The 27,681-nt window shown below is 37.6% G+C and overlaps 1 protein-coding gene across 2 annotated transcripts in view; it reads right to left on the bottom strand.

The window, feature by feature from the left end:
- Window positions 1-27,681, bottom strand: part of AFG2A (AAA ATPase AFG2A) — a 368,869-nt gene that overhangs the window by 20,739 nt on the left and 320,449 nt on the right. Inside the window, exon 16 of one of the 2 annotated variants that reach the window (XM_060654237.3) lies at window positions 4,672-4,899. The exons of the other annotated variant lie outside the window; for it this stretch is intronic. Within the exon in view, the coding sequence (XP_060510220.1) occupies window positions 4,687-4,899 (213 nt within the window). The 3' untranslated portion in view covers window positions 4,672-4,686. Of the gene's footprint in view, window positions 1-4,671; window positions 4,900-27,681 lie in introns of those variants that run through there. 2 annotated transcript variants of the gene reach the window in all.

Below are 27,681 nucleotides of genomic sequence, written 5' to 3'. Positions count from 1 at the left end.
GAATGTCAAACAAAACTCTCAGCTGGGATACTATTTTATATTCCTGAGTGGTTGCAAGTAATTCCTGAAATTATTCTGAGGGTGAATTCAGTCTGCCCTTGGCCACTGCTTCCCTTTCCTGACCCCATCACTACGCTGAGCACACTTTCCCGGAGCTCACTGCAGACGTATCCTAAACTCCGGTGAAGCACAGCTTGTTCAGAGCTCTGAGTATACCATCTGATACTGAGCTTTGCAAAACTGCTCCAAAAAGGCTTTGTGACTGATGAATGCCTGACCAGGGGAGACCTCAGTGACTGTGGGTCGCCGGTACTTTTAAAAAGTACTCCAAGTGGATTTGTGCTGTTTTCCCAAGGCCTCTCAGTGCTTGTCTGGTCTGTCACATCCACAAATCGCAGCAGTGCCCTGTCACAGAAGTTCAGACCAGTAATGGCATGATGGCTCTTTCCCTGCTTCCTTCTTCAAAAACCACCAGCAGAACTTTAATCTACATTCCTGGTCCTCTGAACAACCAACAAAGAGCCACTTCTGAGAAGCATCAAATCTGCTTTCCAGAAATATATTCAGAGATAGAAAATAAGGACTTTATAAGGAAAAAAAACATTGTGTAAAAAGAAAAATGGCTAGTTACTTAAGCTAAAAAAACTGTGCAGTTGGCTTTGAATTTATAAATCAGAAAGTATAAAATCAAAGACAGCCACATTTTAACATAAGGAATTTAAATATGTATTAATTTTCTTATTTAAAGTATACTTTACTGCTGATAGCACTTACATATAAAATACAAAGTAGTATTTTCAAAAATAAGAATTATTTCAGGCTATCTAAGATAGCTCTAACATATAGGTCCTAAGTCTCCGAGGAATTAAAATGCAGTCATTTCAAAAGCCAGTTTCAAGATTCAGTATGACAAATCTAACAACGACTTTTTAGTATGCTAATATTTGATTAAAATGTGATGACAGAGCTACAAACAAAACAGCTCTGAATCCTAAAAAAATTTTTGAAGCCAGTATTTCTTCTAAGGAAGGAGAAGGGCTATTCTGTTGAATTCAATTCACATAGGACAGCCTACATACAGGTCATTGTTCTATGCTCTTGGGAGTAAGGGAATATAAAGACAGCCTCTAGGAGCCTAGAATTCAGAAGGGAGAGACAATTCTATAAATGCCTACTTAGAAAGAGAAGTCCCTGACATGAGAGGCGTGAAATGCTGGGATGGAAGAATAACATTGATGAGGATGACGTTAGTTACCAACCCTACCACCAGCACCACCACAAATGGTCTAGACTTTCACAGATCTAAGCTACCCGGCAAGCCCCTGAGGTAGGTTGCATTCCCCTTCCCTTGACCATTTATAAATGAAGAAACTGACATTTATAGCATCTAGGTAAATTTGCCCAACATTACACAGACAGGCAAGTGGTGGGTCCAGATTTAAATCCATTATCTGCCTGACTCCAGAACCTTTGCTCTATCTACCATATCAGGCTGTCTCACCGTAGTTGAGATGAGGAAGAGAAAATATCTCCTGGGAGCTCAGTAACACTGAGGAATCCTTCAGGAGTGAGCTTTAAAGGAACGTGAGGATGAAGATGGTGGCACTGGAGGCAAGGTGCTCCGTGTGGGGGAACACTCCTGCAAGGCCCAGCAGTGGCACAGGGTGGGCTGAACTAAGGGACTCAGATGTAGTCACCTGGGGTGATTTTCAAACTATGCTTCTTGCAGCCCTCTAAGTTCTCTTCAAGTGTCTCAGACACTGAGAAAGGATGAGACGGAAAAAGCTTAGAGTATAGGGAGGGAAGAGGTCCAAGAAACACAACTCTGGGAATACTTTCGCTTAGCTTGATACTAACAGAGGAGTGTGCACAGAAGGTGAAGAAATGGAAGAAGCTAAATCAGCCCATATGAAAACTGGAAGAGGGTCTCAGGAAGGGGGTATGAATTCTGGCAGATGGGCAGAAAGGCCAAAGAGCAAAGGACTCAGAAGTGGCTACTGGATTGGAGATGAGGAAACAGTCAGTGACATCAGCTCAGCAGTGGTGGAGGGATGGAGAAGCCATCTGCCAGGGTTTGAGACATGAGTGAGGAGTGAGGAAGCGGAGGCACTAGGTGTGCCAGACTTTTAAGAACTTTGGTGGTAAAAAGGAGACAGGTTGTAACCTAAGAGCAACAAAGATCTAAGGAAGATTTAAAAAGGAATACACTACCCCAAAGTGGATGTAGAACATGAAATGTATTTCCAGAGTTAATTTTTAATTTCCTGAGTTCACTGCTGTAAGAATTTCAAGCCATTTTGGCATATATATCCTGGCATGTGCATGAACCTAACCGTGGAGATAAACGCAGTAGCAGCTCAGACAGAAACCAAAAATCCCCTGTAAAATTACTGGAATGGTCATATTAAGTCCTCCTCGAACTTCTAATCACCCCATAATTTCAACTATAACATAATGATTAGAGGTCTCTCCTCCAATGGGTGAAGGCAGCTGCCCCAAAATGTAGCTCAGTAAAGTTTGTTGAATGAACACTAGCACTAGCACAAAAATACCTAACAATACATACAATAATGATTATTCAAAACTTCAGATCTTCTCCACTGTTAAATACTTCTCCTTTGTATTCATGTTTTATTTGTTTTACCTTAAGTCACCCCCAATCATGCTGACATCTACTACCGATGATTATATTAGACCTAAAAGTGTTCTTAAACAAATGAAAAATACTGACTTCCATTCCTGAAAGCCCTGCTTTCAATTTTCAGGAGGAAATTAAATAATGTATAAATCAAATACTGGGCCTAAGCCCAGACAGCTGAACATCGTTTTGTCCTTTCAAGGCAAAGAGGAAGTGTCTGCTGTGGCAGAGACATGCCAAGAGAAATAAAGCTTAACCTCAGCCCCATGTGAAAGTGATTTTAGATAATCGGGGGTGTCTGCAAATAGGTTAAAAATGGGACCACATACTAACAGGGAACTTTCCATGGAAGTTAAAAAATGTATCAAGATCTAACCTCCACCTTAAAAACAAAATATGTTGGGAAAATGGCATGGCTTTAGGAATTCTATATAAAGGCTGCAGAGGAAAGGGAAAGCTGCTGGGGAGGAAAGACTTGACAAGGCAAAGGGAAATTAAAATGTGTTTTTGCTTATCAATTACTATAGGCTCACAATTTGGTTTCTTTGTAATTATAATTGCCAAATTAAAACAAAAAACGATGTCTGTGTGTGAAGAGGAAAAGAGGAAGGGGTAGGGGAATAAGGGATGGGGAGAGAAAGTGCAAAAAAATATGTGGGTAGAGTGGTAGATGGTGAAATTATTTAGATCAGGGGCTAGCTAATTTATTCTCTAAAGGGCCAGATAGCAAATATTCTAGGCTTTGTGGAGAACGCAGTCCCTCCTGTAACTACTCAAATCTGTTCTTGTAGCGTGAAAGCAGCCACAGGCAATATGTAAATGAATGTACGTAGCTGTGTGCTAATAAAACTTTATGGACACTGAAATTAGAATTTCATGTATTTTTCTTCTTTTGATTTTTCTTCAAACACTTAAAAATGTAAAACTATTCTTACCTTATAGGTCTTAGAAAAACATATTGTGGGGGCAGATTGGACCTGGAGACTGCAGGCCATAGTTTGCTGACCTCCGACTTAGTTAACTCCCCATTACACAGAACATTCCTATGAAATTGGGCTTGACTCAAATTTTGGATTCTGGATAAGAAAAACTAGTGTTCTTCCTTTCTTTTTTTTCTTCCATGAGATAACCAAAAAGATGGTAATAATGGTAAGAAGCATTTATTTGAAAGATACAGATCTTCTCAGCCTATAAAAAAGACAAGCACCTCTACTTTTTTTCCAGTAGGACACTTACACTAGGTAGCATATCAAAGTTTATGTAGTAAAAAATTTGAAGCCAACTGCTATATAACCATTAATATGTAGCATTATTCAGAGATCAAGAATGATTTTAAAATATTATCCCCTTCATCAGAACTTAACATTTTATAAACATCCTTTGCAGCATAATGCTAGTCTGGAATTATTTGTAAGTTTTCATCATCACCTCTATGGAAACCAGAGGGCTGGTGACTAGAAGGATTTTCTGGTGGAACATATGCTTTACAGATCACATGGTGATAAAAACTTTATGGAGCATCTGACCTAGACTTCCAGAAACAAAGGGAATATAAAAGTACACGGCATCTATGTTCATGGTTTTTGTGAAGAATAAGTTTTATATATTAAATGTACTGTTATGGAACAAACACAGACTTTCCTTTTCTGTATTGAAAGAGAAAGTCTTGTAAAACATCCTGGGAGGTGTCTCAGAACCTTGATCTGGGAAATACAACATTCTTTCTTTTCCCATCCCTGTCTCTCTCTTCTTCCTTTTATTTATTTATTTATTTTTGGAGGGGGAGGGGATTAATCCCAGTCAGTCTCCTTGGTTATCTGAGCAAATGAAGCCACCTTCTTTAGGGAACTGCTCCTCAAGTACTCCAACACTTTGATAAGCCAGTCATAGTGCCCTGTCCCTCAGGCCACCAGGGTAGCTGCATGATAGAGCTGGTACAGACAGGCTGTATCCCAAGGGTAACAACGATCCAAGGAAGATTTAAAAGGAATACACTATCCAAAAATGGTTATAAATTATGATTATTTCCAGACTCGTATTTTTATGGACTAGTCACCCATGGTACACAGGATCCCAATCAATGTGTATTGTATACTCAAGCTCATTATAGAGAACTTGGAGCATACCTTTTTATTTGATGGCAAGTTCTGGGCAGGAATGCAATCCTCCACTATAATATTGTTTGTGTAAGGACATATAATTCTTTCAACAATGATCTGTTCTGTGATGGTCTCCTTTATGGCACAGTTTCTAGGAACTGACTGCAGGAGAAAAAGTTGCTTTAAACATCCACATAAAAGTGACTGAGGCTAGAGGAGAGGGATGCCCACAAAGAGTGGAAAGGCCAAGTGTATACAACAGGCAGTGGTGGCAATGAGGGCACTCAGTGAATACCTTTTTTTATTTCCTCTCATCCTGTTTTTTTTTTCTTAATAGACTTTATTTTTTGGGGGGAGTTTTAGGTTTACAATAAAACTGAGTGGTAAGTACAGATACCTCCTGTGTACCTACATACACACAGCATCCCCCATTATCAACATCCCCCAGAACTTTGGTACATTAGTCACAATTGATGAATCTACATTGGCACATCATTATTACCAAAGATTAATAGTTTACATTAGAGTTCACTTTTGGTGGTGTACATTCTATGGGTTTAGATTAATGTATAACAATATGTATCCATCATTATAGTGTCATACAGAATAGTTTCACTGCCCTAAAAATCCCCTGTGTTTTGTCTGTTCATCTCTCCCTCTTTCATAACCCCTGGCAACCACCGATCTCTTTACTGTTTCTATAATTTTGCTTTTTCCAGAATGTCATATAGTTAGAATCATGCAGTATGCAGCCTTTTCAGAATTCACTGCTTTCACTTAGTTATATGCATTTAAGTTATATGCATTTAAAGTTCCTCTATGTCTTTTTTTTTATGGCTCGATAGTTCATTTCTTTTTAGTTCTGAATAATATTCCATTGTCTAGATGTACCAGTTTATTTATCCATTCACCTACTGAAGGACATCTTGGTTACTTCCACACTTGTTATAGTTATTCTTGTAATTTTTCTTTTGCTTTAGAGTCAAAGTATCAGGTTTCCAGTTATGAAATGAATAAGGTATGGAAATAAATGGTACAGCACAGGGAATGTAGTTAATAATATTGTAATAGTGTTGTATGCTGACAGATGGTAGCTACACTTGTGGTGAGCATAGCATAACAGACAGAGTTGTCAAATCACTGTGTTGTATACCTGAAACTAATGTAACATTGTGTGTCAAGTATACTAAAAAAAAAAAAAAAAAAAAAAGTATGCAGAATTAATCATGTCAAAAAAAAAAAAAAGTCAAAGTATCAAAAGTAGACAGGGACTTAATTAGCAACCACTATAATCCTCAATACAGGTATGAGGAAACAGACCCAGAAGTGACATAACTGGTCCATGGAGTTTTTCCCTTCCTGCCGAATTTGTTCGGGCCAACTGGCAGCCTGTGGGTTGAAAGATGTTGGTCTCTGTAGTAGGGTGTTCACTCCAGGCTTAACACCCCAAATGTCACTTTTTAAAATAGTTTATTTTGATACATCCAGTTTTACAAAATACTATGACTCACACATCTTTAAAAAAATTTATTGGCTGTGTGCTTACTCAAATTAGAGATAAAATATTCAGATAATAATTTAATCCTCACAATGACTCTGGGAAGTAGGTGCTTTTACTGTAACTACTACACATATGATGGCCACAAGGCTAGAAAATGTCAGAGATGGGATTCAAATCCAGGTCTGCCTAATTCCTTGAGACTGAGCTCCTTTTATCTCTGCAATACTGCCTATCTATCTATCTATCTATCTATCTATCTATCTATCTATCTAATTATATATACATTTTTTCCAGTTGAAACTTTAAAAGAAACTGTCTTTTTAATCAGAGACAATAAGAACTCACAGTAAGGAAATAATAAGTTTCAGATTTCTTTACCATGGTCCTAAATCTTGAGGTCTATTTCAGCATCCACAAGATGCAAGGTGCCATTTATATAAGAAACATAGAGATTAAGATTTTAAACTGCCCCTTAAAACTTCAGCATACAAGCCACCCTAATTTGGAAATATAACCAATTTCTTGAATGTACATACCCAAGAAAAGGCATCATATTGTAATTATGCATTTATCACATACTTTATATTTTTAGTTTCATAGACAAAAATTAAGACATAAGCCAGTTAAGTCAGTTAGCTAAGAATATAGGTCAGATTGCTACTGGACTTTCTGTCCTCTCCAGGTCATTTTCCTGGCCCCAAATAAAATAATGAAAAAACAATTGTAGGTAAGAACCATTTAAAAGAACAAAGACAACAGAAGAGGCTACTAGAACTTTATTCAAACGCTGCTAGCAAACTTATCTGCACCACCCCTAGGGAGTCTCATCATTTGGTTTCTGCAGGCTCCCAAAGTCATTTAGGAAATGTGAATGCCTGGACTCCAGGGTAGAAATGGGATATTTTTACAATGTGTTACTGTGGTTGTTTACATTGAACTGGAACACCATGGGGTTAAAAAAAAAAAAAAAAAAAAAAAAAAAAGTACTATGGAGAAAACTAAGGTGGACATAATTCAATTAAAATATAAACTGTTTCCCACACTCTTGGATGTGAAGGCTAATGCATCTGTACAACTCAAGAAACAACAGTAAATGTGCTTGTGCTTAATCACGCAGCATATGAGTTGTTTTTATTCCAACCCTGGAACTTTGGGAATCTTCTTCTTAGTGAAAATATGACTCTCAGTAAACTTGACTTTGACCAAAATGTTTCAGATAACTTTCGTGAGATCAATTGATGGTTCTTCATTCCCGATTCTTGCCTCAAGTTCTTTCATATAAGAATGACACCCTGTCATTACCAGATGGTCTTTCAAATACATGAACTATTCTAATGGGGAGTCCTATGATTATTTCCAGATTTAATCAGTGCCTAAAGCACTTGTGCTAGAGAAATGGGTAACAGGATATGATAGGGGTTTTTAAAATGTATTCTTTTATGTAATTAATCTGAACCTTGCCCCAAACCAGCACTGATCCAAACTTGTTATCATCAAATATCAAAATTCATACCCAATGTAAAAGGAAGTAAGCAAGGTCTCTTTATCTCCAGTGAGTGTTCTGGTGAGTGCCTGGGACTTGAAAGTATTTGTTACTAGACTCAATGGTTTCAGACAGTCCAAAAAGAACATGCACTACTTCTTTCCTGAGACAATCAGAGAGTTTTTAATGTAGTAAATTTTTACAAAAGTGAAAATTGCATGCATTCAACCTTTCATTAATTAAACCTGTGAGCCAGACACTGTTAAATCTTCTCTGGTCAATCAATTCACTCTAAGATTCTGAAGCTTTAACACTATTACAGAGGCATTCTTTCTAGAGAGTGGAAATGGTTCTCAGATCATTGCAAAAGGGCAAGTATTAAAATAATTAAGAGAACCCTTTAAAACTACACTGAGCTACAACTAACATATAGACTCACTCTTTGTGATAGTGAATATGAGACTAGATTATCAAGTAGGTCAGAATGTAAAAAAAAAAAAAAGCTATAGTAGAAGTTTCATTTGAGCGAAAATGTTAAATAGACAAGATCACTAATATGATCAGGTCGTGACCTAAACAGAAAGTATGTAAAACCATGAGACTAAAGGATCATTTGTCACATCAGTGTATTCAATCTGACTTTCTTATCTAGAAAGTAGTATTAAACTATACTAAAAAATCCCATTTCTATAAGCATATGATCATCCACACATGTAGAGCTTCTTCTTTCTCTTTATGTAATACATCTTATATTAATTAAATTTTTATATAATGGATCATATTTTCATTTGAGGAGAAATTCCAACAAAATGAAAACTAGTCTACAAGATCAACCCCATTAAGAGGATCCACAGATGCCTCAAACTCAGTATGTTTACATTTTTAAAATGTGAATTTCTGTATATTATTTTTCAAAAAGAGGGACTGGGCTTTTCTATGTATTACACTACACATAGTAAAGGGTAAAAAAAATCAATCTTACAATAGTTCATTATATATGGATTCAGTAATTCTATGGGTCAGGTAAAAGACTCATGAAATAGACTCAAGTTGACACTTGCAGACCAATAAACTCAATCCCCTTTTCAACTTTCCAGGCCCCCTACCTACAAAATCATCTATATCCACCCTATTCTCAACAATGTAAGAGGACAGGGCTCCCTTCCTTCAGCTAAGAGCCAAACCTTTCTTTGTGCTCATGATCCCAGTCCTCTGTGACCTTCCTTCATTAGTTACTCCTTTCCCCATTTTCTCTCTTGGATATTTTCACTCTTCCTCTGACTCTTCCTCCTCAGCCTGTAAACATGCCCATCTTTCTCATCCTAGTCCCTACCCCACCAATATTTCTCTAGATACCAATCTAATCTCTTTTCTCCTTTTGTTCAAATACCTTAAAGGAAATACCTACATCAATACCTCACATTCCATTTTCATTTCAATTCTCCACAATCTAGATTTTGCCCTCACTACTCCACTGATACTGCTCTCAGTGAAGTCACTAATTGACTTGCATATTGCTAAACTCAATAGACCTGAATCTTTCGGTTGCATTTGGTAATGTTTTTTATCCCACCAGTTTCCAGAAGCCATCTCTCTCTAATAATTTCTGTTATGTTTCTTATGTCTACCTTTTAGATTTTGGTGTCCCAGGTTCATTCTTGAACCTTTTACTATTCTCATTTTATATATTCTACAGCATGATCTTTATTCTCTTGGTCTCATCTCTTAGTTTGTATATTCAGCTACCACCTGCTGACATCTCTTCTTAGATGATTCAAAAGCCCTTGATATTGAACATGTCCCAAATTGGGTTTATTACTTTTATCCCCAAACTGACCTATATTTTTTCCTCTCACTTGATGGTCCTATCATCACCCAGGGTAGCTACCTGAGTTGATTCTTTTATCTTCTTGACTAATTAATCCTTCAGTCTTACTTCCTAACTGCTTTATGAATATCCTTCATTTCACTATCTTTAACTAATACAAGTTTAGGCCCTAATATTTCTTCATCTGGGCTATTTTTTTAAAAATTTTATTTATTTTTTTATTATCTTTTTTTTAAATGTTTATTTATTTTTTTAGAGGGAGAGAGAGCATGAGCAGGGGAGGGGCAGAGAGAGAGGGAGTGAGAGAATCCCAAGCAGGGTCCCCACTGTCAGCACAGAGTCCGATGCAGGGCTTGCTTGATCTTACAAACCGTGAGATCATGAACTGAGCCGAAATTAAAAGCTGGACGCTTAACTGATTGAGCCACCCAGGTGCCCCAGTCATGTCTATCTTAACTCTACTTTTCATACCACAACTAAGGATATTTAGTTAAACCTTCCAGTAGAGAAACCAAGTACTATTTTGAGGCTCATTCGCAGATCCAATCTCAGGATGGATGGGGGTAGTACTAGATATTGTAGCCAAAGAGGACAGAGCTGAGTTAATAATGAGTTGGTGTTGGATCCTGGTAACCTCTGAGGCAGAACATCTTGTACTACCATGACCATTGGTTAGGAATAATGGATGATTACCACAATATTACACAAACAATTCCACTGAGCTCAGACTTTTTAGAAATGTAGGGGATTTGAGTCATGCCAATAATGTAAGAACTCTACTTTGATTTGATAAAATACTACTTAAAGGCAAAGAGGAACATGAAGTGTCAGTGGAGAAAGTAAGTTATAAATACTATGGTCCCATTGTCAAGTACAGAAATCATGAGTGTAGGCTTTACCACTTTGTCCTTGATTACAACTCTTAGCTATAGTATCTAAAGAAAAATCCTACTCCCTTCCTTTTTATTTTCCTATTTTTAAACAACATTTCGTCATTAGCTTTTCTTCTGCTGTCTTCCTTTCTCCAATTAGTTGTATATAGAGGATACTAGTGACAGTTAAATTTACAATTTAATCCCTAAGTTATAGCTTTTTTTTTTTTTTTCTTTTTTGGCTGTCAAACAATCCTTTACTGAAATATTTTCCTTTGTAGTTCTTAACTAGCTGGATATTCTACTGCACCACTGCTTAAAAATTTTTTTTTTCTTCTTTTAATGTTTATTTTTGAGAGAGAGAGAGACAGAGCACAATTCGGGGAGGGGCAGAGAGAAAGGGAGACACAGAATCCGAAGAGGCTCCAGGCTGTTAGCAGAGAACCCAACACAGGGCTCAAACCCACAACTGTGAGATCATGACCTGAGCCAAAGTTGGATGCCCAATTGACTGAGGCACCCAGGCACCCCTCTACCGCACCACTATTGATGTCATCCATGATGTCACGAGGGTAGTGGCCACCAACATTGTAGCTCACATACTGCGTAGTCCCCAGGATCTAATGGTTCCAGAGAGATTTCTGGCTAAAGATTAGTGCTGCATCTGTTGGGCAATGTTGACAATCTCATCAAAAGTGATATTTCCACCATGTTTAATGTTTTTCTGTTTCTTCTTTTCTCCTGACAGCTCCTTGAGGGCTTTGACAATCAGGGCAGAGGCAGAAGGTACTACTTTAGTCTGGGCCTGTCTGCTTTGAATGGTTAGTTTCACTGTAATCTTTCCAATCAGAACCTTCCAATCACTGGTTGCCTTGGAGATGCCATCACCAACCTTTTTTGGAGAGAGACCCAATCTTTGGGGTCAGGGCAGATGCAGAACCAACTTCTGGTGCATGTCAGGTATATGACTTTCAGGCGCCTGGGTGGTTCAGTTGGTTAAGCGTCCACCCCTCCCCTGCTCACACTCTGTCTCTCTCAAAAATAAACAAACACTAAAAAAAAAAAAAGATATATGACTTTGATTTTGCTGGGATTGAACTTAGGCAGCATGGTAGAGGCAAATGGTGTCAGATGAACCTGGATTCAGGATGACCAAAGAGAGTTGCACCTGAACCTCCACCAAGTTGAAAGCCAAAAGACCTAAGTTACAGTATCTTGCAAGGCCACAGGCAAGATGGAAACATGATCAAACCACAGAAAGAATGGGAATCACCCAGAAGACTATGCACTTGGAAGAACAATGGTCACATGGTGTCACTTCTTCTTCCTCTTCTTCTTTTTTTTAATGTTCATTTATTTATTTTTGAGAGAGAGAGAGACAGAACACAAGTGGGAAATGGGCAGAAAGAGGAGACACAGAATCTGAAGCAGGCTCCAGGCTCTTAGCTGTCAACACACAGCCTGATGCGGGGCTTGAACCCACAAACCATGAGATCATGATCTGAGCCAAAGTCAGATGCTTAATCGACTCAGCCACTCAGGCGCCCCCACACAGTATCACTTCTGAATGCTATCTTTAGTTGAGGAGGGCAGAGTACATTTATAGTTGTTTACAGAGAACAACAGTTTCACATATGGCAGTATGGGATAGTAAGTGTACCTAATCTGCGTGTTCAAGAATAGAACATACACACTGATCAATTACATATGGCCTACTTCATATTTTCGCCTTCTCTGGGAAATACCCATGAAATTAGTCTTCCAGCAGTCATATCAGAACAATTAGTGCAGGGGCAGTCACATGACTCAGAATGCACCAATCAGATTCTTTCTCCAGGGACTTTGGAACTGAGAGAAACAAAGAAAAGCTGAGGGTAGCTGATTCATATTCACAGCTACAGAGCAGTTACAATTTCTGTTGTTGAAGATTGTGGAGTCTTTCTAGACCCTAACCTTCCAAAGATCTATTCCTTAAAAACTGAGAGATCTTCTAGTTTGGAAACATTGTTTTGTTTTGTTTTTGCTCAAGTCAGTTCTAGCTGGTATCTTTTACTTGCAACAAATAGAAACTTAACTACCATATTATACTTATTGATCTAGAAATACCATTTGCCCAGGTTTCAGGCTGAAAATGTTAAAAGTCAGTTTTGATGCTTGACATTTAGTCCTTGTTATTCACCAATTACCAACTTTTACAATTGTTAACATTAACTCTCATTGTCCTCATTTTTCATTTACACTGTCTTCGTTCTACTTTATACCACCCTTACCTTCTAGTAGCTTCCTGACTAGCCATCTTGCTTCCAGACTAATTTTCCAAAATCACAGCTCTGATAACACTTCAAAAATCTTTGAAAGTTCTTTAGTGTTTACCTGGTAAATACTAAGATTTATTCTTATCATTCTTATTCTGCCTACAGAATGTGCATATTCTAGGCTCCTTACAGAATAATCCTTACTGACCTTTAGAGCCTTACCTCCCAACACCGGATAGCCCATTTCTCAGTATATGTCTAGGCCCTACTGAATCACATATCCTTCTTTGTCTCTGCCTCTGCCTAAAATGCATTCTCTCCTGTGGTTTCCTTACAAAACCATGCTTATCTTTTAAAGGTTCATCAAAATGTTAACTCTTCCGTGAAGAGTTTCTGATCTTGCCCCACTGGATGTGTTCTTTATTTCCTTTGACGTTTCATTGCATTTATTTCCCTTTCTGGACTTCCTACGTAGCTCTCATAATTCCCTTCACCATTTACGTTAAAACTTTTGGGATCTTTTCCTTCTGTGAGGGTTAGATTTCATCCTGGAAACCTCTAGAGGCAAGCTCAATTTTTCCAACAGCTACTCATGATAAATTAATGGCTTGCCAATTTGAGGTCTGATTTGCTTTGCTTTAGTCAAGGTACTTCAGGTCATCCTAGAAATACATAAAGATGGCATGTAGAAGGTCCATAATTTGATACCATTTTTTCCTTTACTTTCCTTAAAATCAAAATTTATTTTTCTAAATTCAATTAATAGATGCACATGGCTAAAACAAACAAATGAGCAAGGAATAGTTTATAAAAAAAAGCAATAGCCCCCTGCTCTCCCTTCCTTGTCCCCATTCCATTACCCAGACTAACAACTTCTAATATTTATTTATTTAAATATTTTTGTTATGTTTAATTCTTCTGGTGGTTGCCTATCTTCAAATCTTGATTCACCAACTTCAGACATGATCTACTAATGCCCTATTATGGCACACATATATTTAGCTTATTTATCCCACCCCTTTCTTCTTTTACTTTGTAACATTAAACAATATGCTTTAGGGGTGCCTGGGTGGCTCAGTCGGTTGGGCGTCCGACTTCGGCTCAGGTCACAATCTCGCGGTCCGTGAGTTCGAGGCCCGTGTCGGGCTCTGGGCTGATGGCTCAGAGCCTGGAGCCTGCTTCCAATTCTGTGTCTCCCTCTCTCTCTGCCCCTCCCCCGTTCATGCTCTGTCTCTGTCTCAAAAATAAATAAAACGTTAAAAAAAAATTAAAAAAAAAAAACAATATGCTTTAACCTCTATTTTTTTTATTCCATTAACTATAGACAAATTTATCTTTCATTCCTTACTTTGTGAGATTAGGATATTAATATCATTTTCTTCAATGTACTTCTCTGTCCCCTTCCTTCTCTTAACTTTATTATTGTTAGTGTTGATAACCTCTAATTTTTGTTCTATAACCAAAATTAAGCTTTATCTACAGATTGAAAATCAATAAAGAATGTTTAAGTAAATTATCTAATCACCCTTCTTAACCCAATAAGCACATTTAATATTCTTTTCCTCCTTTAAGATTTGGGTTCTTCTGGCATCTCAGTCATTATATCTAGTCTATGGAGCCTACTCTATTTACCCTGACACCAGCCTCCCGGAACTCTACTTCCTCCTTTCCATACGGACTGACTGCCCTCTAGCCCTGCAGCACAATGCTCATCCTAAGACTTTCCATTATTACTTTTTCCATGTCTTCCCATTTCTTGAGTTATTTCTTTGTTTAGCTGGCATACAACCTTAACTAAATTTGTAAAAACAAGTACATGTTGAATCCCTTCTAGAATATTATAAAATGACTTTATTCAATCCTCATGTTTCTAAAGTTGGGTTTGGCATATAATGCTAAGTTAAAAATCCTTTTCCTCAAGGTTGTGAAGGAAATCTTCCACTGTCAGTACCTTTGTCTTCTCCCAACTATCCCCGCCCCCCTCCCATTTACTGAAAACATTCAAAATAATTCTAAAGAACAATGGACATCCAAGGAAGTTAGGATTTAAGGGCATAGACTTTGGAGTCACACTTGGGTTTAAATATTGATTTAACTACTTGTTAGCTGTGAGACCTTGAAAAAGGTGACTTTATAGTTTTCTCTTCTACAAAATGAGTATACTAATTTTGTACCTCAGAGGGTTGCTGTATTAAATTAGATACATGTATTTTATGTAAAGTACTTTTATGTAGTACTTTATGTAAAGTACTTATTATTACATCTAGCCCATAGTAAGTGCTCAACAAAACTGTGACAAATATTCCTAATATTATTAATATATTATTATTTCATTATTGAACATATAGTGAAGGCCAATAAAGAATCTGGTGGCTATGTATTTATCTACCATATTTTCCCCAACAAAAATGATTTATAACCTAATTCAAGTGGAAGTCACTGTGAGTGGCCTAGGAGGCTTATATCTCATGTATCCTTATAAACTTCTACAGGTAGATACGCTCCCTTCTGGTTGTAACTTGTCTCCAATTCCTGAAGTTCCAGCTCTTCTGGAGCATCTTCTAGAGAATAACTGAAGCTGATAAGTGAGGGTATGATGTGAGATGACTATCAGCAAAGCAATCCCAAACTAATGTTTAGCATCCAGCCATCTGGCACCCAGTGAAGACTGAAGAAGAATGATGTATGTGTGTGTGTGTGTGTGTGTGTGTGTGTGTGTGTGTGTGTGTTTAGAGAGAGAGAGAGAGAGAGAGAGAAAGAGAGAGAAACCATGTGAGTGAGGAGGGGCAGAGAGAGAGAGAGAGAGAGAGCGAGGTAGAGAGGATCCAAAGCAGGCTCCGTGCTGACAGCAGAGAGCCCAATGCAGGGCTTGAACCCACGAACAGTGAGATCATGACCTCGGCCGAAGCTGGACACTTAACCGACTGAGCCACCCAGGTGCCCCAGGAATGATATTGTTAAACAGCAAACCAACATGAGGGAATGTGGAAGAGAAGTTAATATATTCAAGACATAGTTGTGCATAGCCAAGTTTTGCAAACGGTAAAATCCTAGAGATGCACTTTGTGTGTATTTAGTCAGAAGAGGTCTACCAAAGTCACAGTGGTATTTTCATTACATCCATAGACGCAGAGAATGGGTTATCTCTCAACAGCCATCTTTGAAAATGGAAAACAAAACATTTTCTAGCAGACAGAAGCTCAACAGTGTCACCTTGACTACTGGTATTATCTGAGCATCAAGATTAAGTGATGAAATTCTGCACTGCCTTTGCTGACTGGTAGAAGCATTTATAAGCTGATAGGAAAGAACATTGTTGCCAACACCTCAAAGAATTTCATTATGTACTGTAGTACATTCTTGTTAATGTGATCATGATTCTTAGCATTTGAAATACTGATTATCTAACCCTTTCAAAACTGGGTTTGGTAAGTAAGTCTTACTTATATTTTGGAGAGAAAACCAAAATTATCAATTTCATTTTGGAGCATGAAAAAAAAAAACCAGTGACATGTTAAAAATAACGTGCAGGGTAGAATTTTAACTGTAGGGCCCAGATGACTTTCTAGTGTAAGTTACAAATGGCAAACAGAAAGCTTCAATTTATTAAAATATATGTATGTGCATCACAGTTCCATCAAATATACAGTAAGTCTCAAGTACTCAGAGAATTTTGTGCTCAGGAGTAAGCAGCTAGAAACAAAAAAAGAGTAAGAAGAAAGCTTCACTCAGAGAGATCAGGACATCCTTCAAGCTATATAAAACATTTTTTTAAAATGTTTTTATTTACTTTTGAAGGAGAGAGAGAGAGAGAGAGAGACAGAGCATGAGCAGTGGAGGAGCAGAGAGAGAGGCAGGCTCCAGGCCTCTCTCAGCAGAGAGAGAGGCAGAATCATAAGTAGGCTCCAGGCTCTCAGCTGTCAGCACAGAGTCTGACGTGGGGCTCAAACCCACAAACTGTGAGATCATGACCTGAGCCGAAGCCAGCAGCTTAACCGACTGAGCCACCCAGGGGCCCCTCCTTGAAGCTATATAAAATAAGGCTTGCAGGCAAGGCCACAGTGACTTAGCAGTACCTAAGTCAAGGGGCAAAATTCACAGGGACCCACCCTGGAGCTATGCATTGCTGTGTTCCATTGGCAAGAATTCATTAGTGTCATCAACTTTTGATAACAAAAGGATCCCCATCTAATTTTTTAAGTTAAAAAAATTTAAATGAAAAAACCCCCACAAAAGATGGATATTTTAAACTATTTCCACAGGTGGAAAGCCAGGAGATGGTAAAGAGAGCTGAAGATTCGTATCTTCAAGCCATTCCGACTATTTTCTTGCCAAGTTGGGAAGGATAATTTTCCTTAAAGGTGTATCTAACTAATGCTTTGACCTTGAAATAGCTCCTAAGTGAGGGTTTTTTTCTGGAGTGCTACAGTCACTCTTAAGCATTGTGCTGCAGTAGATGATAAGGATATCATCAATCAATCATGCTAAATTTGGGCATATTCTATAACTTATGCGGACATTAACTCCGTGGCTCTGCTTCTTCACAGGTGTCACAAAAAGTCTCCTCAGAGAAGGACTGAGTGATAAAAATGATGGACTGCTCTGTTAATTTTTCACATGTAACTTAATTTCATAGTCTTCAAGATAAAAACCTACCCTCTGAGTTGAAATGGTAATCTGTGCATCCACTTTTTAGGTTGAGCATAAGAAGGTAATAATATCTCTAGCTATGATAGAGTATTCTTCTAAATGCACTTTGATCAAGCTTCAGGTTAAAATAATTTGCCTGCCAAGATATGCCCTTGATTAGTGTTTTAATCCTCAAAATTACAGGTGGAGTTTTTAAAATGTTATGTTCCTCTTCTAATTTAATAAGCTATGTTTTCTGCATTTAGTTGAAGAATCTAAAAGGAATAGATGAATGGGAAAGCAATATGAACTTAAATTCTTTGATGCACATGGCACAAAAGATTTATAGTTATATCTTCATTATATTTCTAAGCCTTACAAATAAATATTAAACATCAGCCAGTTCTCAAAATGTTTGGTTACGGACTACTGTTCCTCACAGAGAGGATGCAGGTAATAAAGGCAATAAAGTTGGTTATTTTTAATACTCAGCAATGATAAATCATTTTTCAGATGGAAAAGCTATTGCCATGCTCTACTAATGTGAGTTTTATATTTTCATGGTATGGAGGCAGATTCAAACCCCATGTCACGGGTATCTCATAATGACAACACTATACAAAAACTCAAATTCTCATAGCATTAAGTTATGTTTTTATTCTTTAATCTCATCTTTTAGTTTTATTTACCAGAGGAGATTGTATCTGGAAAGCTATTTAAAACTATAAATCTGTTGACAGTTGCTTTTACAGGAGTGACATGGGAAAAAGAAAGGACAGTATTAAGAGGGACAAAGGATGCATTACAAGGAACACTTGAAATGCAGGACTTCCCACTCCAAATACAGTGTTATTTGGATGCTCTATGCCTTAGCTTGTGCTTACAAGGGAAAGGAAATATAAATTACAAATTTCAAACTGAAAAATGTCAGGAATGTAAAAATTGGAGGTTCCAACTTTTATCTGAAACTGAGGCAAAGGCATTTTATTAAAAACAAGACTGACAGGTGCACACTTGTCAAGATGGAATTTTAGTGGAACTTCTCATATACACAGATACACAAACTCTCTGTGTAAGCAACACCACATCTATGTTCTGCTTCTTGAGTTCATGAAACTAATGGGTGCTCAGGTTATAATTCTGGGAAAGAATAATAAAATCAGCCATGTGTTCAGTAGTTTTAGCTACAGCAATAGTTTTTAAACTGCTCTGCAGAATCTCCAAGGTGCTCCAGAGGTCATATAGCAGGAGGAGGAGGGAAAGGTATGTAGGGGGGCCAGGCCCCAGCCAAAACAGATTCATTCTTATCTTTTTATATAATAGTCTTTCCTCAGAACATTTTATTTGAAGGAGGGGGAAAGGTTCTGCTATTAAAATCTTTTGGAAACTACTCATCTTTAGTTTCAAAACTGATAGAAAAAACTAACACTGAATTCTAAAATAAAGCTTTCATGGAGAAACACAGCTCTGAACTGGAGTGAGGAGGTGGAGAGAACATATGATCAATTTTTGAAACAATATTTTTCTTTCATAGTTTCCAAGTGTAGCTGATGTAATCTTCACATACTAGTCTTTCTTACTATTTATTCTCAATTAGAAAGCAAATTCAGCCAAATAGTGACAACTTGATAAGAATGCCTTTTCCTTGCCAGCTTATATAGAGAAGCTTAAAAGTGTGTGTGTGTGTGTGTGTGTGTGTGTGTGTGTGTGTGTGTGTGTGTGTGTTTCTGGAACTTCTCTTCAACATCACCATGGGAATTCCCTTCACCATTCTCCTGTGTTGAACTGCTTATTTCCTGGATTCCATATCTTTTCTTTGTTTTTGGTGGAACACATCCACCAGTAGCTTTCCTAAAAACAAATTACATGGAGATAAATTTGTTTTAGATCATGCATGTCTGAAATGTAGTTTTTTCATTTTCACATTTGACTTCACAGTTTGGCTAGCTATAGAACTCTAGGTTGGAAATCATTTCCCCTCAGAAATTCAGACGCATAACTTTTCTGTCTTTTGGCTTCTGCTGCTGCTATAGAGAATCCTGTGGCAATCCAAATTCTTGGTCTTTTGTATGTGATGGGTTGGGGCTGGACACTTGGTAGAATCGATACAGAAACTTCTGTTCCTCAATTCTTGGAAGGAAATTCTCATAGTTTTCTCTCCTCTGATTTTTCTGTTTGCTCTCCTCTGATTTTTCTGTTTGCTCTTTCTCAGACCACTATTAGTCATCTGTATCCATTGCTCCAGTCCTCATTTGTCTTTTTGTTTTATTTTCTGGGAGACTTACTCAACTTTTTCTTCCAATTCTTCTACTGCATAAAAAAAAATTACCTGAACATTTACAGATTTCAATTAAAGAAAAACTGAATATTCTTTTCTAGAGTCTGTGGTGCTTGTTTCATGGCTGTACTTTTTCTCATCTTTTAATCTGCTCCCTCACTGTCTCTATTTTCCCTGTGTTTTAGAGTGTCTTTCATATTGGAAGCTTTCTTCAAATATTAGTGATCCCTAGTTTTCCATTCATATTTAAGAATGAGGCACTAAAATTGGAAACTATGTGCATGATGAGGCTGGTCAGTTGTTAGTCTGCACAACTGCAATTTAAGTATCTGCAGAGCTGTTCTTTTAGACTCCAGAGAGTAATCTTCCAATCATTTGCTTGTCTGACAGCATGATAGGAGCAAAACAGGGGAGGGAGCTTGGAAATCTTTGTATGAAGTATATAGATTTTCATTTAATACTCTATTTTTGGTTTGGCATGCTACTTTCCCTCCATGAACAGATGGGATTGTTAGCTTCATGTCTAGAACCTCTGTACTTCAACTTTTCTAAAAATAATAATAAATAAATAAATAAAGCTCTGGCTTTCTGTTAGGGGTCTTCTCCTGTCTATGAGGATCAGGGGAAAGAATCTAGGTATCTATTTCCTCTGTGTAAAGACTCGCAACAAACCCTGTTTTTGACCCTTTCCCCCCTTCTTCAAAGGTGCCCTATATTCTGATTTATTGGGTTCTGTTGTGACAATCAGCCTATATATATTGCCTATATGTTTCAGCATTCTCTAACCTGCTCATTTACTGTTCAGATTCAAAAACTGAATTTATATTTTCATCTGCTGTCATCTTCTCCCTCATTCTCTTTATCATTACTGGCTTATGCATTTCTTATTCTTTACTTTCATTTTAGTACAGTTTTAGAAGGGAAGAGATGTAAATGAGTGTGTTTAGTGAGAAGTTTAATGATGTTCAGACAGTTTCGACAGGTCACCCTATACATTCAACGTATCTGTGTCTCATTAAGTCAGCATTCAAGATGCAGAGCCACCTGCCGGTAAAACCATGCCAGCATTCTGTATCCTGTGTCCTGGACATCGATACCTCAAGTTCTTAATGACATTACTAAGACATGTTTTTCTAAATTTTTAACATTTAAAATTAGTATTTGTCATAAAATAGATATGCACATTAAGGGAAAGTCTCTATGCCTCTAACACACATGGTCACTGTAAAACTATTACGAATTTGATGATATCTCTTACACCTGATGGCATTTTAGAATCAAGGATACAAGGTAGTACCTATCTGAAAGGGTTGCTGGAAGACACAAATGAGATAATGCTTATAAAATCTTAAGTAAGAACAGTGGCAGAGCGATACTATGTGTTTATATTTTAGTTGTTCTTACTAGTTTTTCCAATATGCTTCTGCATGATGAAATGTTTTCTACTATTCTGTTAAGATAGGTTAATATGTTAACATAAAGTATATAAAATCACCAGACAGACCTAATGAGCTGCTGGCTTATTATTTTTTAAAAATGTGTAGATGTATAAATAATTGCTGTTTTTTGAAAAACGTGAAATGAGAAAGAGTCAGCATGAAGTTCACAGCACTTGGACCCACGAAGCACTCAATTTTTACTTTAGTCATTTATTCTTTTATGTAAAAAAAGTTATAAAGCATCTCTTAAGTGCTTAGGTTCTGAAGACACAAAGATATGACATAGATCTTCTCTTAGGGAAGCTTACAATTCAGCAGTTGCAGGTTACTATGATGCAGTCTGTTGAGTGGCCCATGCAACAGAAGTCATGAAGTTCTTGATGGCTGATTTGGATATACTGATTCTGGGAACCTATTTAATAGTATCCTACTGAAAGTTACAGATTTGCATATTTTAATAAAATAGGAGGATTTGACTTTAGAGCCTATGAAAGAAGGAATTCTTTGCCAAAGGGTGTATAATAAACACCTTTCCTTTTGCCATAGCATCCAGATGAATGCTGGCCTGAAGGCAGGATGTGGCTACCAAAGAGAACAAAGATACAGCCACAAGGTTTCGGTTGGAAGAGACAGAGCTGCATAGCACCATTGGGCATAACCAGCATTTTGATGCACAAATTAGAGAAATAAAGCCCTTTTTTGAAACTGATTTTTAAGGGCTCTATTCTAAAGGCTACGTTGAGGAAGTACACATTCTAGGACTTTGCAATAACAGCCCTGGAACAACAACAACAAAAAAGAACTTGTGGACACAGTATGAGATAATAGCACCAAGACATGTGGTTGAGATGCAAAAGTGAAGCAGAATATTTCCCACAGCCATACTGCAGAAATGAGAAATTATCAGGAACTATTACAAGAGAGATATGTCAGTAAAATTGGCTACAGTTTTATTACACTGTATATGTTAAGATATTTTCAACAACTTTTCTCCATTATCACCAGGTGCTAAGTTGAGGAATCCATTTTAGCTTAAAGTTACCAACCCCCCCCCCAAAAAAAACCCCCCCAAAAAAAAACTGGCCCAGGTGTATGCTAACTCATTGGTCAAGATTCTCAAAACCAATTACAGTTGCTTTTACTTATTCTGTCTTAACAAAGGTTTAAAAAAACAAAAATCTAGATATGAAAGAGAAATGTACAAAATATTATGGGATACAGAGTATAGGTATCTAATCTGGGCTGGAGATGGTCATAAATGGCTTCCTGAACCTAAGCTGAGTGACAGCAGAAGACTCAATTGAAAAGTTATATGAAGCTGCAGCTATACAACAAAATGTTCTAAATATCCTTGTATTCCTCATCCAATAAGATAAATTTATCCCCATGGAGGTGGGAGATGATAGCAGCTCTATAAGTGATAGGCATATGGGAAAAGCAAAGCATAATACTATAAAGACAAGATGTTGGGGCCTCTGGGTGGCTAAGAGTGTTAAATGTCTGACTGTTGATTTAGGCTCAGGTCATGATCTCATGGTTCATGGGATCGCATTAGTGCAGAGCTTCCTTGGGATTCTCTCTCTGCCCCCCCCCCCCAACTCACCTTGTCTCTGTCTCTCTCAAAATAAATAAATAAACTTAAAAAAAAAGACAAGGTGTTACACAGGAAATGAAACTGACAGCAGGTGAATCTTCAATCTTTAATATGCTAATGTAAGTTAATGTTGTAATAAGGTCTGCAAATAAAGCCCATGGGTCTCTCCAGAGAAATAAGGGAAGAAACTGAATAATCCTAAGCAAAGCCCAACAGTCTCCCCCAGAATAAAGAAACATTTCTCAGAGTTTTGCTTATGATTACCAGTCCTCAAACAAAGCTTCCAAATTACTCATTAAAAAATGCAAAAAGATAAATCTAGATAATAACTTATATTCTGCTCTACTACTAACTCCCGTTTGGCATCTGTTAGTTTCTTTAAAAAAAATTTTTTTTGGGGGGGAGGAGCCAAGATGGCGGAATATCACGGAAGTTTTCTGTGAGTCTCCCATCCATGAAATACAGCTAGACCAACACTAAACCATCCTACACACCTAGAAAACTGACTGGAGGATTAACACAACAATCAGCACAACCTGAACCACAGAATTCAGCAGGTACGCGGAGCAGAGAGGTGAACTTAGGGAGAGAGAAGCCAGCGGCGGGCAAGGAGAGAAGATGGAGACTGGGGCGGGGGAGAATACAAGAAAAGCACTCTTCCCTAAAAGCAGCTGGAGAGAAAGTGGGAAATTGGAAACAGCCGCAGGGACTAAACTAAAAAGGGAGAAAGGAGAAAGGAGAAAGGAGAAAGGAGAAAGGAGAAAGGAGAAAGGAGAAAGGAGAGGGCTTAAATTCCATTAAGACTGTAACCAAGGGGAGCGCAAAGGATGCAACTCCACAGCTCGATACCTGGCGGTACTCTGGTGGGAAGGGCGAATCCCCAGGAATAGAGTGGAGTCTGGGAGGTTCTCGGACCACATAGGGAAAAGTGGTTCCACTGCTGGAAGGACATTTGGTAGAGACTGTTGAAGCCACCTGGTCCCAGCATACCCCAGAAAAAGGCCACATTCGCTGGTGCTGGAACAAGGTCATTAACGGTGAAGACTGGTGCCAGATGTGTGTTGTGATTTTCCATAATCCCTGAAAAGCTGCTGCTATACTATCTTGCAAACTTTTTCTGGGGCAGGCTGGCACCTGGCCACAGTCTTGGGGCACCGGCAGCAGCAGGGTCCAGCAGGTGTTCCTGGGTGTAACTGACATTTGACCATTGCTCGGTGAGACTCTCCCACAGAGGGGAGGAACGGGTCAAAGCCGCAGTCCTTCAGAAGTAAGAGGCCAGGGAAAACAGCCGCATCTGAGACAAAACTCAAGAGAGAAGTACTGCCTGGGGCTTGGTCACGGACAGTGAAGAAGCGGGGAGTGGATGAAAGCTGAAGACAGAGGATGGGTACGTGAGTGCTGATGTGGGAGAACAGACTGGGTAGCTGGGTGACGCCATTTTCACCGCTCCCACCCATGCGCATACACACCTAGGAGTCTTGCAACAATCAACCCCAGTAGGCTAGCAGCACCATCTAGTGGAGAACGAGCTGTTACACTGAGCCCCGCCCAACTGGCTCAACCTTGCTCTTCAATAACACAAGTCTCACTGCCGGCTTAATTTATGGACTATAAAGCGCTACATAGTCTGACTTCTAGGGGAAAATGAAGTAATTTCAGTCCTATTTCAGTCTGTTAGCAGGTCTATCTATTCAATTTTCTTTCTCTCTTTTTTTCCCTCTTTTATACTATTCTTTTCCTTGAATACAGAGAAAAAATTCATTTTTATGAAAAATATTTTTCTTTAAATTTTTTACTATATTTTTTACTTTTGTGTAAATTTTTTCAAAATCTATCTTCTTTCCATCATTCTATTTTAGTCTACTTCAGTGTATTCACCTTTTTAAATTTTCAAACGATTTTCTTGTTTTCTTCTTTTTCTTTTTTCTCTTCTTCATTTCTTTTCTTTTTCTTGAATGCAGAAAGTGGAAAACTTCATTTTTACTTTCAATTTCTATTAAAAACATTTTTCTTTAATTTTTTTACTATATATTTTTTTGCTTTTATGTAAATTTTTTCAAATTCTATTTTACTTCCCATCATTTTATTTTAGTCTACTACAGTGTATTCACTTTTTCAAATTTTCAAACAATTTCGTTTTTCTCTTTTTCGTTCCTTTTCTTTTTGTTGAATACAGAAAGAGAAAAAATTCATTTTTATTTTTAATTTATATTAAAAATATTTTTTTTCCTACTATATTCTTTACTTTTGTGTAAATTTTTTCAAATTCTATTTTACTTCCAACATCTCATTTTAGTCTACTTCAGTATATTCATTTTTTCAAACTCTCAAACGATTTCCTTCCCCCTGCGGCCTTTTTTTTCTCTGATCTGTCAAACCACTTTCAACACCCAGACCAAAACACACTTAGGATCTAGCATCATTTATTGGATATTTTGTGTGTGTGTGTTTAATTTTTTAATTTTAATATTTTTTTAAATTTTAACTTTAATTTTAATTTTTCTACCTCATTAATTCCTTTTCTCCCTTCAAAATGACAAAACGAAGGAATTTACCCGAAAAAGAAAGAGCACGAAGAAACAACAGCCAGGGATTTAACCAACACAGACACAAACAAGATGTCTGAAACAGAATTGAGAATCACGATAGTAAGAATACTAGTTGGAGTCAAAAATAGATTAGAATCCCTTTCTGCAGAGATAAAAGAAGTAAAAAAATAGAATGAAATTAAAAATGCTATAACTGAGCTGCAATCACGGATGGATGCTGCAGCGGCAAAGATGGATGAGGCAGAACAGAGAATCAGTGATACAGAGGACAAACTTATAGAGAATAATGAAGCAGAAAAAAAAGAGGGAGATGAAGGCAAAAGAACACGATTTAAGAATTAGAGAAATCAATGACTCATTAAAAAGGAACAAGATCTGGGGTGCCTGGGTGGCTCAGTTGGTTAAGCTACTGACTTCGGCTCAGGTCATGATCTCGCAGTTTGTGAGTTCGAGCCCTGCGTCGGGCTCTGTGCTGACAGCTCAGAGCCTGGAGCCTACTTCGGATTCTATGTCTCCCCCTTTCTCTATGCCTCCCCTGCTCACACTCTGCGTCTCTCTGTCTCTCAATAATAAATAAACATTAAAAAAAAAAAAAGGAACAATATCAGAATCATAGGGGTCCCAGAAGAGGAAGAGAGAAAAATAGGGGTAGAAGGGTTATGTGAGCAAATCATAGCGGAAAACTTTCCGCACCTGGGGAAAGACACAGACACAAAAATCCAGGAAGCACAGAGGACACCCATTAGATTCAACAAAAACTGACAATCAAACAAGGCATATCATAGTCAAATTCACAAAAAACTCAGGCAAGGAGAGAATGATGAAAGCAGCAAGGGAAAAAAAGTCCCTAACCTACAAGGGAAGACAGATCAGGTTTGCAGCAGACCTATCCACAGAAACTTGGCAGGCCAGAAAGGAGTGGAGGGATATATTCAGTGTGCAGAATCAGAAAAATATGCAGCCAAGAATTCTTTATCCAGCAAGGCTGTCATTCAAAATAGAAGGAGAGATAAATAGTTTCCCAGACAAACAAAAATTAAAGGAGTTTGTGACCACTAAACCAGCCCTGCAAAAAACTTTAAGGGGGACCCTCTGAGGGGAGAAAAGTTGAAAAAATAAATAAATACACACATACATATACACATACATACATATCAAAAGCAACAAAAATTAGAAAGGACCAGAGAACACCACCAGAAACTCCAACTCTACAAGCATCATAATGGCAATAAATTTGTATCTTTCAGTACTCACTCTAGAAACCCACTTTAGACCTAAGACACCCTCAGATTGAAAATAAGGGAATGGAGAACCATCTATCATGCTAATGGTTAACAAAAGAAAGCTGAGTAGCCATACTTATATCAGACTTTAAAATAAAGACTGTATCAAGAGATGCAGAAGGGCATTATATCATAATCAAGGGGTCTATCCACCAAGAAGACCTAACAATTATAAACATTTATGCGCCAAATGTGAGAGCACCCAAATGTATAAATCAATTAATCACAAATATAAAGAAACTCATCGATAGTAATACCATAATACCAACACCCCACTCACAGCAATGGACAGATCATCTAATCAAAAAATCAACAAGGAAACAATCGCTTTGAATGACACACTGGACCAGATGGACTTAACAGATATATTCAGAACATTTCATCCTAAAGAAGCAGAATATACATTCTTCTCCAGTGCACATGGAATGTTCTCTAGAATAGAACATATACTGGGACACAAATCAGCCCTAAGTAAGTACAAAAAGATCAAGATCATACTGTGCATATTTTCAGACCACAACGCTATGAAATTCGAAATCAACCACAAGAAAAAATTTGGAAAGGTAACAAATACTAGGAGACTGAAGAACATCCTACTAAAGAATGAATGGGCTAACCAAGAATTTAAAGAGGAAATTAAAAAGTATATGGAAGTCAATGAAAATGATAATACCACAACCCCAGACCTCTGGCACACAGCAAAGGCAGTCATAAGAGGAAAAGTATATAGCAATGCAGGCCTTCCTAAAGAAGGAAGAAACATCTCAGATACACAACCTAACCTTATGCCTTAAAGAGCTGGAAAAAGAACAGCAAATAAAACCCCAAACCAGCAGAAGACAGGAAATAATAAAGATTAGAGCACAAATCAATGCTATCAAACCAAAAAAACAGTAGAACAGATGAATGAAACCAGAAGCTGGTTCTTTGAAAGAATTAAAATTGATAAACCACTAGCCAGTTTGATCAAGAAGAAAAAGGAAAGGACCCAAATAAATAAAATCAAGAATGAAAGAGGAGAGATCACAACCAACACAGCAGAAATACAAACAATAATAAGAGAATATTATGAGCAATTATATGCCAATAAAATGGGCAATCCGGAAGAAATGGACAAATTCCTAGACATATACACTACCAAAACTGAAACAGGAAGAAACAGAAAATTTGAATAGACCCATAACCAGTAAGGAAATCGAATTAGTAATCAAAAATCTCCCAAAAAACAAGAGT

The sequence above is a fragment of the Panthera onca genome, chromosome B1 (assembly GCF_046562875.1).
Source record: "Panthera onca isolate mPanOnc1 chromosome B1, mPanOnc1 haplotype 2, whole genome shotgun sequence".
Classification (NCBI taxonomy): domain Eukaryota; kingdom Metazoa; phylum Chordata; class Mammalia; order Carnivora; family Felidae; genus Panthera; species Panthera onca.
This window is presented reverse-complemented; position numbering and strand designations above follow the sequence as displayed.